The sequence below is a fragment of the Juglans microcarpa x Juglans regia genome, chromosome 6S (assembly GCF_004785595.1).
Source record: "Juglans microcarpa x Juglans regia isolate MS1-56 chromosome 6S, Jm3101_v1.0, whole genome shotgun sequence".
NCBI lineage: Eukaryota > Viridiplantae > Streptophyta > Magnoliopsida > Fagales > Juglandaceae > Juglans > Juglans microcarpa x Juglans regia.
The window spans coordinates 15,430,264-15,445,216 of NC_054605.1; the positions used below are offsets into that span (position 1 = coordinate 15,430,264).

At 38.4% G+C, this 14,953-nt stretch overlaps 1 protein-coding gene across 1 annotated transcript; it reads right to left on the reverse strand.

The window, feature by feature from the left end:
* Nucleotides 1-12,818: 12,818 nt before the first annotated feature.
* LOC121237083 (transcriptional regulator SUPERMAN-like) lies at nucleotides 12,819-14,374 on the reverse strand. Its single transcript, XM_041133654.1, has 2 exons — nucleotides 13,326-14,374; nucleotides 12,819-13,187 (listed from the first exon to the last, which is right to left on the reverse strand). The coding sequence occupies exon 1, from the start codon at nucleotides 14,072-14,074 to the stop codon at nucleotides 13,361-13,363; it is 714 nt and encodes a 237-aa protein (XP_040989588.1). The 5' UTR covers nucleotides 14,075-14,374; the 3' UTR covers nucleotides 12,819-13,187; nucleotides 13,326-13,360.
* Nucleotides 14,375-14,953: the final 579 nt, after the last annotated feature.

Here is a 14,953-nt window from a genome sequence, read left to right on the forward strand (position 1 = left end):
GAAGATACCCAGATCTTTGAGGAGAGACTGGACCCATAGAAGTTCAGCAGTAGTGTTGGTAAGAGCTTTGTATTCAGCTTCTGTGCTGGAACGAGCGACTGTTTTCTGCTTCTTGGAACTCCAAGATAGAATGTTTGATCCAAGAAAAACACAGAAACCACCAGTGGAACGTTGATCGTCAGGGCATCCCGCCCAATCAGAATTTGAAAAAGCATGCAAGGAATAATTTGTGCATGGCCAAATGTGAAGACCAAAATTTGCAGTGTGCTTGAGGTACCTCAAAATTCTTTTTACAGCTTGCCAAAGAGGAGGCTTGGGTGCATGCATAAACTGAGCCACTTTGTTAATAGCAAAGGCTATATCAGGATGAGTGAGAGACAAATACTGGAGACTCCCAACAGTACTTCTATAGAGAGTGGGATCAATGAAGGCAGGGCCATCAGTGAGTGATAAGTGCACAGAGGTGGACATTGGCGAGGTGATGGGTTTAGCAAGGTCCATATGAGTGCGCTTTAGAAGGTCACATATATACTTTGTTTGTGACAAGTGGAGTCCAGTAGAGAGTGAATTAATTTCAAGACCAAAGAAAAACTGAAGTGGCCCAAGGTCTTTGACAGGAAATGATAAACTGAGAGAATGCAGAATAGAGGATATAACATCTGAATGTTACCTAGTGAGAATTATGTCATCTACGTAAACAAGAAAATATAATGTGACAGAATCATGCTTGTAAATAAACAAGGAAGGATCGGCATGAGAAGGGGAAAAACCGAGCTCAAGAAGACGGGTACTTAGCTTTGAGAACCATGCCCTAGGGGCTTGCTTGAGACCGTAGATGGCCTCATTCAGTCGACACACATGGGTAGGAAAATCTGGGTTGATAAAACCCACTGGTTAGCTCATGTATACTTGCTCGTGGAGGTCCCCATGTAAAAAAGCATTGTGAATATCAAGTTGTCAAAGATCCCACTTTTCAGTAACTGCGATGGAGAGAATGGTTCGGATAGTTGTCGGCTTGACCACCGGGCTGAAGGTCTCGAAGTAGTCAACTCCAGCTTGTTGGTGGTAGCCCTTGGCTACCAAGCGTGCCTTGCGACGCTCAACCGAACCATCTGCTAGTCGTTTAGTCCTGAAAACCCATCGACATCCAATTAGATTAGAAGAAACAGAGAAAGGAACAAGGGTCCATGTGTTGGTTTGTAAGAGAGCTTGAAACTCATTTGACATGGCGGCACGCCAGTCCAAATATTTTGCTGCCTCTGTATATGAGGTTGGCTCTTCGGGAGTGATGACAGTGGAGGTAAGATAACTTCGTGGTGGAGGCCACAAAACTGATCCATCGGTGTACTGCTTTGGACGGAGGAAATTAGTCTTAGATCTAGTAACAATGGAAGGTGGAGATGAGAGATTTGGAGTAGATGAGGAATAAGGTTCTGGAGAAGAGGAAGAAGGAGCAATAGGGTTATCGAGGGAAGGGAAGGATGTATCGGGTTGAGTGGGCTGGGTTGAGGAAGGAGAAAAAGTAGTTTGGAGATGACGTTGGTGAGGTGGACTTAAAGGAGAGGTGGGCCATGTGGAATTTTGTTGTGTGATGTTGGAAGAGTTAATGTGAGACAAAGGAGTTGGGCCCAGTAAAGATAGAAGAGATGAACGTGGGGGTGTTTCCTCTGTAGTGGATTTAGAAAATGGAAAGAAGGTCTCATCAAATACAACATCACGAGAGTAATATATTCGACTAGTAGAAACATGAAGACACCGATAACCTTTGTGAGAGTCACTGTATCCTAGAAAGAGACATTGAGTAGATCGAAGATCAAGTTTGTGATGGTTGTATGGTCTTAGATGGGGCCAACAAGCAGTACCAAAAAATTTTGAGAAAGGTATAATCTGGATATTTTAAAAAAAGTTTCTCAAAAGGTGATTTATGATGAAGAATTGGTGTAGGGAGTCGATTTATTAGATAGACTGCTGTATGAAAAGCATCAGCCCAGAAAATTTGTGGTAATGATGCTTGGGCCATAAGTGTGAGACCAGTTTCAACAATGTGACGATGTTTTCGTTCCACAGCACCATTTTGTTGATGGGTGTGGGGACAAGATAAACGATGTGAAATGCCTTGTTTTTGAAGGAGGTGATGGAGTGAGCGATACTCACTGCCCCAGTCACTTTGAACAGAAATAATCTAGGCATTAAAAAGTAATTCCACATGTTTTTGAAAATTAATGAAAACTGATAGAACATCAGATTTTTGAACTAAAGGAAACCACCATGTATATATTGTAAAATCATCTAGGAACGATACATAGTATTTAAAACCTTCTTTAGAAATAACAGGGGCAGGGCCCCATACATCGGTGTAAACAAGATGAAGAGGTTTTGTGGAATGTTGATGAGAAGACCGAAAAGGTTGCTGGATGCTCTTGGCTTGACAGCAAGCTAGACAAATGTGACTGATTGAACGATTGAAAACAGGAAAAGAGTTGGCCTTGATGATGCGATGCACCAGTTGAAGAGAAGGGTGCCCAAGTTGAGCATGCCACTGAGAAGGAGATGTACGCTCACCAACCAACGCTTGAGAAGGAGAAGAGGACTTGGACACAGGAAAGGAGTAGAGGCCATCAAGCATGGGACCACGGAGAATAGGAGTTTTCGTCTTGGAGTCATTCACAAGAAAAAAAGAACTATAAAACTCAAAAAATACATTGTTATCATGACAAAATTGACTAACTGAAATTAAATTTTTTGTTATATGAGGGACATGTAATAATTTTTTGAGAAGAAAAGAATGAGGGGAAGAGGAGAAAGCAGAGTCACCGATGTGAGAAATCGGAAGTGTACCACCATCACCAACACGAATCTTATCTGAGCCACCATAGGGAGAAGACTGCATAGTAAGATTAGAAGGGTCAGAAGTGAGGTGATGAGTAGTAGCTGCATCAGGATACCAGGCATTGTCGAGAGAAGAAGAAGATGTGGTGTAGTTGGCTGTGAGAGAGTGAGGAGGATCACTTTGGTAGGCCTGATCAAATCGATGGTAACATCTGAGAGCAACGTGACTAACTTTTCCACACACTTGGCAAGTGGGTTTGGAATGAGGAAGAGATGATGGTGATGAATTTGAAGGAATTTGTGGTTGGCTACGACCCCTCCCACGGCCCCTATAGTTACCGTGATAAGAACCACGATAACTACCACGGCCACGAGTGGGGGAGGATGTAGTTACGTTTGCTGAGAGATTAAAGAAAGAGGGGAGATGGGTAGAATGAGCAAGACGATTTTCATGTGTGAGAAGCAGACTGTAAATTGCTTCAGGGGAGAGAGGTTCAAGTCTAGCTGTGACAGAGGTTACGAAGGCATCATACTCATTGTTAAGTCCTGCAAGTAGATAGGAAAGAAAATCAGGAGAGGACAAGGGAGAGCCAGCAGCACTCATGGTATCAGAAAGGTGCTTGACCTTCCGAAAATAATCAAAAACAGTGCTAGACCATTTGGAAGGGTGGCTAGTTGATACCTAAGTTGGATGATACGAGCATGAGATTGAGAGGTAAAAAGTTTTTCAAGGGCTTGCCAGACTTAACAAGATGTAGAATAACCAACAACTTGAGCAATGGGGTTATCGGATAGAGAAGAAATCAGAGCACTCAAGATGAGCTGATCTGTATCGGTCCAGGTGAGAAATTCTGGGTTTGGAGGTTTTTTGGAGAGGATGGGAGGAGGAACTCCAGTGTCATCCACAAAATGGAAAAGACACTGACCTTTGAGATATGGAACCATTTGTGTATGCCATAGCAGAAAGTTCTCATTTGTAAGTTTAACTATAACAAGATGAGAGAGATAAGGACGGAGAGGGGTGAAGGTGGGTGTTTTCAAAGAATTTTTCAGAGAAGACTCTTCCGCCATTGATACTAGACGTTAGTCTTGGAGTAGCTCTGATGCCATGAAGAATTTGAAGACTTCGTATATTCAAATTTCTTGAGAATTACAGTGAATACAGTGACCTATTTAAAGAGGAAAAGGTGCACGGCACAAGAGAGGCACATTGACAAACAGGTGGCGTGCGTTAGTGCTACCCATCCTACAACAGAATTTGTTATAACAGAAGAATATTCCTTTGTACAAATCAACAATAACCAAAACAGAATTAAGAGGAAGAAGGAATTCCAGAAGCTTCGGTTGACAAGGATGATGCTGAGTTGGCGTCTTGTGTAGAGGAGGCCTTGCGTGGAGCTGACTGGGAAGCAGGCTAGTTACATTTCTTTCATCATGGTTCTAATCCTCAACAACATACAACAATCAACAAGTCTCAATGGGAACTAATAACTTTGGCAAGAATCTAGTAGATAACGTAGCAAGCCACTAAAATCTCTTATCCAAATTGAATTCTGTTTGAGCCATCTCTATGGCAAGTTGACTTTGGCTTCCATGCTAAACTTTGGAGATTGTGTCTGAGCAAATGACTATATGTTGTTTCAGGGAAAACTGTTATGTATACCTATCGACATGTTATGTCAATGGAGGATATAGCCATGGTTGAGACTGTATGTTTTAGGTGTGTTCATACAGTTTCTGATAATCGCTATTTACATCAGAATAAACTAGTGCTAATCCATCTTAATGCAAATGTTTCTATAGGAAAGAGAGCATATTCCAGTGTATTTTACAGAATATTTTTTTTTCTTTTTTTCTCCAATAAGTTTGAACCTTTGATTCCGGGGTAGCCAAACACAAAACCAACCTCCAAACCATGGAATGCTATTAAGATTTACTGACCTGTAGAAACTTATATAAATCCTACTCTAAATTTCTGGGACCCTTTGTTTTTTCTGATTCCCTTTACAGGTTATAATGCTAGGAGCCTTCTCATACTCAAGAGTAATGTAGAAATTTTCTTTTGTAAGTCGATCTTGGGGTTGTATATGGCTATAAAAGAGATGACACTTCAAAAACAAGAGGGTGGTGTGGCCAGAGGGGGGTGGGGAATCACATGACTTGCGTCTGATACAACTATATTGAACATGAGCCTTTGCTTTGAACCGATTCCATCATTCCAAGCTGTTTAATCTAACACAGCAGGAATCAAAAATGGTAAAGTTTGAAGTTTTGTAAGGATGAATTTAAGCTTAATTTGGTGGTTGCACTGAAATCAAGCCAAACTGAACCTAAGCTCTGGTTTGATAAGCCCAATGTTTACACATTATAGAAAGAACTTGCGAAATTACTAATAAAATATTCTGCTGACATTATTTATACATAAATACATGCATTTATATATGTATGTATTACAGGACCTGGTTTGATCGAAGGAAGTGTAAGAGAAAAAAGTGAAGATGGACTGAGGATCTTTACCAATAAATTTTCTCCATTGTAACCAAATCCTAGAGTCAGGCCTGTTAAGGAAGAAATATTTTCTCCTTTTCCCCTATCAGTGTGGGCAGAGAAGGGTGGCTTCAAAGCAAAACCACTGATGGTTAGGAATACTTCATCTTTGCACTCATTTGCAAAGAGATATCCTTAGCAGACATTTAGCAATCAATTGTAAGAAAGTTTTAGCAATTAAGCAGTCAAGTTTCATTGTAATTAATTTGCAGAAATTATTATGTTAGCTAGATTGTTGTGGGGTTGTGTACAAACTCATGCTCTTAGAAGCAAAATTTCTTCTTAAATTTTGACATACCCCAAGTAAATGAAATGTGCTCTCATTGGGATATTATGATCATGGCTAACCATCCTTTTTTTTTTTTTTTTTAATGGCATCAAACAAGCTTAAGGAAGCGCACTATACAAAATTTAGTTGAAAACAGTTTCAGGTGTAGTAGAAAAGATTAGCAACCAGGATAAATTTAAACACAGTTGAACTGGTTCTAAGTCATCAGTGATCAACTGATCATCGTGTTTTGAACTGCAGGTTCAAAAATCATTTCAGATTCAGAGGATCAACATAAAAACTAGAAGGAAAAAGAAATTGCAGAGTTACATGAATGTTTTTAAAATCACAGGGGACAATTCCTAGTTTCTCATACAACGAGAGAACTTGTCACACGCATTTTTCATGGAACCATTAAGAGGCAAAGGCTTCTGAGTGATATGAATGACAGAAGAATTCTATCTTCAAGAAGAAAGAAAATAGTGAGCAACACATAAGTACCCAGATCAATGGTGTAGAGCCACCATCAACGCATGAATTAAGAAGAAAACAAATGGCACAACAACTAGTGTATGGATGTCATTAGTCATACAATGGCTAAGGGCATAAATTATAAACCATCCATCATCAGGTCCAAATTGGTGAACATCTATAACGACTTGAAAGAAAGGCAAACACTCCGCCATAATCTAAACCATCCATAGCCGAGTTTAATCATGATGTGTTAAGAGGTGGCTTGAATCTAGTTGAAATAGTATCTGTGTATGTTCGCTCAAGCGGAGGTTCTTTAGCTCGAGCGAAATGCAAGTTCGAGAGTTCGTTCGACATCGTTCGAATGTTCGCTTGAGCGAAATGGCAAATATCTACGTTTGCTCGACACCCGCTCGAGAGTTCGCTCGAGCCAATGTTCTCAGAAGTGAATTTACACTGTTTTCTATAAATATCAAACCACGCCTCTTACTTTGATTTATTCATTTTGTGTGTTTTACAAGAGTGATTTTAGATAGAGTTGAGAGCCAAGTGAGGTAACTTCTTTGTGAAAGAAGTTTTCTATTATTCTCTTGTACCCCATCTTTGTTTATGGTGAAAGCTCTGATACCGACCCCACCAGTGGACGTAGGCTCACTTTGAGCTGAACCACTTAAATCTTAGTGTTTTCTGTGTGTGATTGTCAGTATTTTCTTTAACTTATTTCCGCTGCTATACTTTAAGTTAGTCTTCGATATATAGTTATTCCCAACAAACTGGTATCAGAGCCTGGCTCTGTGCGAGATCTAGTGGGATGGCTATGGCTAAGTTTGAAGTAGAGAAATTTGACGGTTAGAACAGTTTCAGTTTATGGCGCATCAAGATGAAGGCTTTACTGCTACAACAGAGCTTGTCAAAAGTATTAGAATATAAGGTGTCTGATAATTCTCCGGCTTCTTCAAAAGAAGAAGAAGAAAAAAAGGTACATAGTACTATTCTTTTGTCATTATCTGATGGAGTTTTAAGGGAGGTTGCTGATGAGGAGACTGCAACTGGTCTTTGGTCTGCACTTGAGAATCTGTATATGAAGAAGTTTCTCACCAACCGTTCGTATTTGAAACAACGGTTATACACTCTCAAAATGAAGGAAGGTACTCTTATTTCTGAACACTTGGATGAATTTAATAAAATTATTATGGATTTGAGGAATATTGACATTAAGCTTGAAGAAAAGGATCAAGCATTAATTGTTTTGTGCTCATTACCCATGTCTTTTGAGAATTTTGTGAATTCCATGTTGTATGGTAGAAATATAATTTCCTTAGTAGATGTGAAATCTGCTTTGAATTCTAAGGAATTGAGGAATAAATTGAGTGTGAATGACACTAATGAACAAGCTAATGGTTTGTTTGTTAAGGGTTCCTCAAGCAGGGATAGATCCAGTGATAGGGGTTCAGAGAGGTACAGGGGTAAATCCAGGGGCAGTTCGCAGTCGAAGTTTAACAAAAAAAATGTTAAATGTCATTACTGCTATAAGTTTGGTCATTACAAAAATGAGTGTCCAAAACTGAAGAACAAAGAGGAAGGCACTAGTTCCTCTAATGCTGTTAGTGTTGCTGATGAAAAGTCTAACGACTCAGATATAGTTTTAGCAATTAGCGACTCCAGTAGTCGCTTCAGTGACAAGTGGGTCATGGACTCAACTTGTACTTTTTATATGTGTCCCAAGAGGGACTGGTTCATTAATTATGAACCAGTCAACGGTGGTTCTGTTCTGCTAGGGAATGATATGGCTTGTAAAATTGCTGGGATTGGTTCAGTCAGGATAAAGATGTTTGATGGGATTGTCAGGACATTGTCTAATGTAACATATTCCAGAGTTGAAGAAGAATGTTATTTCTTTGGGCACTCTTGATTCTTTGGATTTTAAGTATACTGATGAAGGTAGAGCTATCAGAGTTAGTAAGGGCTCCATGGTTGTGATGAGAGGAGATAAGACAAATGGTCTTTATTTCCTTCAGGGCATTACAGTGATAGGTGCAGCTGCAATGTCTGTTTCAAATGATCCAGACTCAGATATCACCCGTTTGTGGCACATGTGTTTGGGTCATATGAGTGAAAAGGGGATGTCTCTTCTGAGTAAGCAAGGTTTGTTATGTGATCAGAAGATAGGGAAACTTGATTTTTGTGAACATTGTGTGTTTGGAAAATAGTGCAAGGTACAGTTTTCTACAGGGGTTCACAGAACTAAAAGTTCTGTTGACTATATTCATTCTGATCTTTGGGATCCATCTTCTGTTCCATCAAAAGGTGGAGCATAATATTTGCTTACATTCATTGATGATTTCTCACTGAAAGTTTGGGTTTATTTTCTGAAGCAGAAAAATGATGTATTTGTTAACTTTAAACAGTAGAAGGCTTTGATTGAAAATCAGACAGGCAAGAAAATTAAGCGACTTCGAACTGACAATAGTATGGAATTTTGCGGAGGTAAGTTTGATGAATTCTGCAAAAATGAAGGTATTGCCAGGCACTGTACAGTGAGATATACTCCACAGCAAAATGGAGTAGCTGAACGGATGAACAGAACTCTCTTGGAGAGAGCCCGCAGTATGGGGAGCTTCGGCTTCTTCTCCCTCTTCCTCTCCTCCCTCTCCCCGCCTGCCCTTTGTCTTCGTTGGTTTTGTTGAGTCTTTTTTTTTTTTGGCCGAATAAAGGGGGTAGCCGTTTCGAGCTCCTCTGGTGACCATCATCCAACACGCACACCACCGGGAGAAGCCTCATCCGCCGATCTTGTGGTCGACTGGATTTGGAGCCAATCGGAGAGGCGCGTTGCGCGACGCATAGTTTAAATGAAACGCGTGGGGTTCCCAAACCACCGCGATTCATCTTCGTTTTTGTGTCAATGCTATGTGGTTATGGTTTTTGTTGATTCTATTTCTTTTCACTCCGTGGGATGTGAATTTGAAGGATGGTTTTTTTTTTTTCCCGTTTCGTGTGATTTTTTTATATCATTTTTTTTGCTTGTTGGGTATTTGTTCTCCATTTTTTTTGGATGTGAATCTGCTTGTTGGATTTTTGTTCATCGGTATGGACCATTTTTTGGAATCTGAAGGATGTTTTGATTTTTTTTTTCCCGTTTCGTGTGGATTTTTTTATTTCATTTTTATGCTTGTTGGGGTTTTTGTTCCTCCAGCCGACACCAGAGACTTTCAATCTTTTTTATGACATTATTCTCCTCTTTGATGGCCAGATTGTGTATCAGGGTCTCCGTGAGCAAGTTCTTGAGTTTTTTGAATTTATGGGCTTTAAATGTCCTGAAAGGAAAGGGGTGGCCGACTTCCTTCAAGCTCACCCAAGTAAGTTTTTAGCTTCATCTTGATTTTGTGTATTATATATTTATATATAATGTATGTATGTATGTATTACATTTCATTACACATGATTGTGATTAAATTCTACATTTTCTGTTCGAAACTACCCTCCTTTATATGAACTTGAAAAACAAATTTATGGAGGATTGCTGGTTTGTTGTGGAATATCGATCTTGGTGGTAAATTTTCACAGTTTTGATGTTTGGTTTCATATTAGGCATTCTCTGTATTTGATGAAATGTCTTATTGGACACAGGTTTTTATTTTCCATTAATTCCATCGGTTTTAGACCTTTTGTGTGTTTTTTGGTCATTTTATTTTACTCAAATCTCTACTTTGGAAATGCACCGATTACATGTGGAATTTGTGTTGGTATGTGTCATTTTGGGTTTTTGGCACCTCTTTCGTATAAAATATCTGTGTACTCAGGCATGCCCATTTATGTTCTCTACTTTGGTGCTCTAAAGTTGATGATTGTGTTTATGCAAGCACCATGCTACTTGAAGTTTTTATTTTTTCGATTTATCTGCATGCTGCCGTTGGGATAATTCATTATTGAAAATCCTCATTTTGTGTGTGTGGTGTTTTACTTATTGATATGCTGGACTTTGTTACTTTAGTTTCACTTGTTTATGCCTGTACAAATGGAGGGCAATCTTACTGAAGAGCTTTACTCAGAAACTCTGAAGCTGTCCAAGACAGACTTAGTTTCTTCTTCAACTTCCGTTGGTTAAGAAAGTGATTTGCATGGTATTACTTTAATTTATATGTTTTAAGGCAAATCTGGCTGAGATACTTATGATCAAATGCTTTTTACATTTTATTTATGTTTTCTATTTTTGTATTGAGTGGCACTTCCAACCTGCATAAGGATGGATTATGCATGAGGTCACATGGATTTCCATGGGTGCTCCAGTTAATTGAAAAAAGAGAAGAACTTCTTGTGTTTATCTCTTTTATTTCCTTACCTTTCTTTTCTTTTCTTTTATAAATAAATTTCAAAAATTGAAAATTAAATAGACCCTTGCTCTGGTAGCTGCTTTCTTTGTCTGCATGACATTATCATAAGAAAAGATTTCCATGCTTAAATGTGGATTTTGATACTAACAAAACCTTCATTTTTTCCCATGCGTTTATATGATCAAATACATCTGCTTTGACCTTTTACATCCTTAAGGCATAACAACTTGCTTTCACATCTTTAATATGTAGAGTTGTTACCCAAAAACCAGTAGGGCCATTTATAGCAGCTTTGGGAGCAGTTATTTTAGTCAGTTTCCAGTTTTTCATGTCTTTATCCATTGAGCTTTCACATCTTTAATACGTAGAGCTGTTACCCAAAAACCAGTAGGGCCTTTACCTTTGATAAAAATGCATGGAACCCAACTGGAGTTTATGCATTTGAAAGGGACTTGTCAAATATCTTTCTGCTCTTGCTCCTGCTTTTCTGTCATCCAATTTGCTGGTGCCTGTTTACTGAGAAAGCAGGCTCATGTCTTTTGTGCAATTGTGTGTACGAACAAAGATTTTTTTTTCTGCTTTGCAGGTTGTATGATTCAGATGGTCAGTCTGCAAGTTGTATGTCTACTTTTTCTTATCCTTTGCAGTTTTTCACATCTTTACCCGTCAGTCTGCAGGTTGTATGTCTACTTTTTCTTATCTTTTAGTCAATTTTACAGTTTTGTCATTATCCATTGAGTATTAGGTTATTTTAAGTTTATTATTTTTCTTCTTTAGGTTTTGACAGTTATGTCAGTCCATCACTTTCATGCTTTTCTTATCCTTTAGTCAGTTTTACAGTTTTCCACATTATCCATTGAGTATTAGATTATTTTGAGTTTATTATTTTTCTCCTTTAGGTTTTGACAGTTATGTCAGTCCACCACTTTCATGCTTTTTCGTTGTATGCTTTTTATTTGGGTTTTTCACATCTTTATATGTCAGTCTGCAGGTTGTATGTCTACTTTTTCTTATCTTTTAGTCAGTTTTGCAGTTTTTCACATTATCCATTGAGTATTACCTTTTGGAATTTCTCATGCAAGATATTTTCTTTAATTGTTATCTTCACAATTGTTATGGCATAAATTTCTTTTGGAGTAGAATATGAGATTTTGGTAGTTTAGCAGCAGTACATCTTATTCATCTTTTTTTCAGATTGTCTTGGGGATGATTACGAGTACTTTTCCTTAAGAATAAAGTTGATTCACATTATGAGAAGGAGCATTCTTTGATCTGAAATTTCCATAAACATGTACATGGTAAGAAATGATCTTGCTACGACTTCCTTCACACATGAGAGCCCATGAAATGCATTATGTTTACTGTAGATCTCGATTATTGATATATTTGGGTGTATTCAGACCTTTCGTAGTCCTTCCATTCCTTTTCAAACAGAGAATGGAAATAAAGGGGAGATACAAAAGTATTTTTGTTAACTAAGTTGCTTGCTTTTAATTATACCTTTTTTGTTATGGACCGTTAGATACCCTTACAAAGTTTGTTAATTTTCTTTTACTAATAAATTGAATTAAATTATTCCCATGCATTTTGTAACATTAATAGTAGAACTCATGCATTCAGGGTTGGTCAAATTTAGTACCTAAAAGTACTTTGTACACCATTGCAGGAGGATCGAGATGGATATTGATAGGAATCGTTAAATCACTACTGCAGCTTTGGAAACGGTGATTTTAAGTCAAACATGTTTTTTCACATCTTTATCCGCTGAGTGGTAAGATATTTTAGGATTATTATTTTAATCCTTTATATTTTGCCAGTTGTGTTAGTAAACTATTTTTTATGCTTTTTCTCTTCTGCAGGTTGTATGTTTTGTCCTTTATCAAGCCGCTACACAGTAAATTCTTATTCATCTGTATAAAAGTTGTGTGTTGTATTGGACCTCTTTTATCCTTATTTTTTATTCCTTTGTGTCCCTTTTTGTGTGGATGTAAATGTCTTTTGAGTATTAGACAAATGTGCCCAACGCGCTTTGCACATTAAATCACTGCTAAAATTTGTTAGATAATTTATTAATCATTTTCCTTTTGTAAAAGATCATATAATTTTTGTAAAAAATCTGAACTAGGCAAACGTCCCTTGGACGTTGCTCTATTACTAGTATATATATAGTTATACAAGAAAGAACATTTTGGGGCAAAAAAGAAAGCATATATGTGAGCTTTTAAATCTGTAAGGATTTAGTACGTACGTGCTAGAACCCTAAAGATCCTTCTGATGGTTAAAAAAAAAAAAAAACCCTAAAGATCATTCTCCGCATATGGACAAGGTTTACCTTCTTCTACATGATGACATACGTGAACAGTACTCTGAATTGCTTAATGACTTCATGCCCCTCCTCAGTTAATGGCAAAAATATAGCTTGCTAAGAAGCATTTCTGCTGTCAAATTCAATGAAAATGGCATATTCGTGGTTTGTGGAAAAAAGAGGTGCGAAGAAGCTGTCTAATATATATATATATATATAGTCCCTACGGAAACAAATGGCCAGACAGACTTTTCTCAGAAACTCTGGAACAGAAAATGACGGTGCACTGCAAACTTTACCGGTCCATTACTCAAAACCCTAATCTTCTTTCATCACTACTCTTTTCAAATAATTTTTCTTTTCGGTTTCTTGGAATTTATAACATGGTGCTTAGCTCTTTTTGGCTTCCATTTTTTTCTTCCATTTGCACCCTTTTCTACATCACACGCACACGCACACGCACACGCACACGCACACGCACGAACCAAATGTCAATCATCGATCGAATAATGAAAATAAAACAAATATAAAAAAAAAAATTCTCAGACAAATTCCATGAAAGGCTGTATCTTACACATCAATGGCACTCTCTTCCATTTTTCTTGCTTCTTATGATGTCGTCGGTCTCTGCCCTAGCCGAAGCTCTAGATCAAGATCTTCATCGCCATTATGATCTATGGTTAGTGAAGGTTCTATCGCTTTGTTAGAGTAACAGCGAGAAGAATTAGTACCTGGCCGTGACCCGGACAGTGGGAAGTTAATGGAGGGAGAGCAAGGAGACATTAAGTTGTTGGGTGGAGAGGGTGAGATTGAGAGAAGAGTGGAAGGAGACTCAATGCATGCATTTATTGGTGTTGAAGAGAAGGCAGGACCGCTAGGGCTTGGCAATTGGTAGAGCAGGCACAATCCGCCATTGGTGACAAATTCTTGAGTTGGGATTATAAATGAGGAAGTGGAAGGTGAGGTGGGACTGCTGCTGCTGGGATTAGGCTGCTCTTGGTGGAGCCGCGCCCGGTCACGGCGGTGCACGTTCATGTGGCCACCTAGAGCTTGAGCCGACCGGAACTCCCTCCGACAAAAGGTGCACGTGTAAGACCTCGGTGGCCAAGTGGTTCCCATGGCATTTCCAGTGTCTTCTGCAAAAGCTCTTACCTCCCATGAATCCTCGTCTTCGTGGGGTTGCATAGTACTGTTCCACATCCACACACCTGCAGGGGTAAAAGTATTACTAGGGTTGATTTGATGCCGATTTTGATTATTTTGTTGGGACTGTGCCAATTTTTGGAGATGGGTCAAAGAGAGAAGGCCAAGTTCAGCACCCATGGTACTAAACTACCTAGGATGCTAACATTTAAGAGATGGGAAAACTTGATGAGAAAGATGGAAATGGAGAAAAAGGTTAAATATAGGGCAGGGGATGGGGCTGAGGAGTTCGAGACGATGGAGACAAAATGAAGCCCTAACACCGGATATATCACCCGATTTGAAGCAAAGCAGTTGGATTTTAGTAAGATGGAGATTAAAATAATTTAGCCAAACCAACTTATAGCTATTTACTGCCTGCGAGGCTGCGAGGACGATTTCTAACTTTGGCTTCAACGCCACCCCCACCCCCCCGGGCACCTATCTATTTAGTACTACTGGTTCAAATATTCATTTTATATTAATCCTATATCACTTAGAGAAATATATACAATATTTATAGGTAAAATATTATATATTTTTAATTTGGATGGGTAATTAATTGAAGATGATAAGGAAACCTCAGATTTCAGAGAAATTAAAGAGAAAATTATATATTAAGCTTATTCGGACTATATATATATATATATGGATCGAAATTATATATATATATATATATCCTAGTTATGTTCCATACTCCTTATGACACGTATGGTTTATATATATGTGGGTATCTAGCTAGCTAGAAATAAATGCTTGAAGTGGAAAACATGTGCGCCTTTAATTTTCTCCCTTTGGTTGATTGTTATATATACATGATGAGTAGTAGTAGTAGTGCTGTAGTTAATTAGTTTCCTCATTACTCATCCACTTTTCCTTGCTTTGTTGTAAGGCCTGGGACATGAATTATAAGCTAGTTCTGCAGACATCAATTAAGCAATTTGCTTGAAAATGGAGATCAGATCTAGAGTATACGTATATACTACTACAAGTGATCAGAATCTTGTAAAGGATTAATAT

What these genes read in the sequence shown, in the direction of transcription:
- LOC121237083 (XM_041133654.1), bottom strand. Translation starts at nt 14,074, where the DNA reads ATGGGTGCTGAACTTGGCCTTCTCTCTTTGACCCATCTCCAAAAATTG.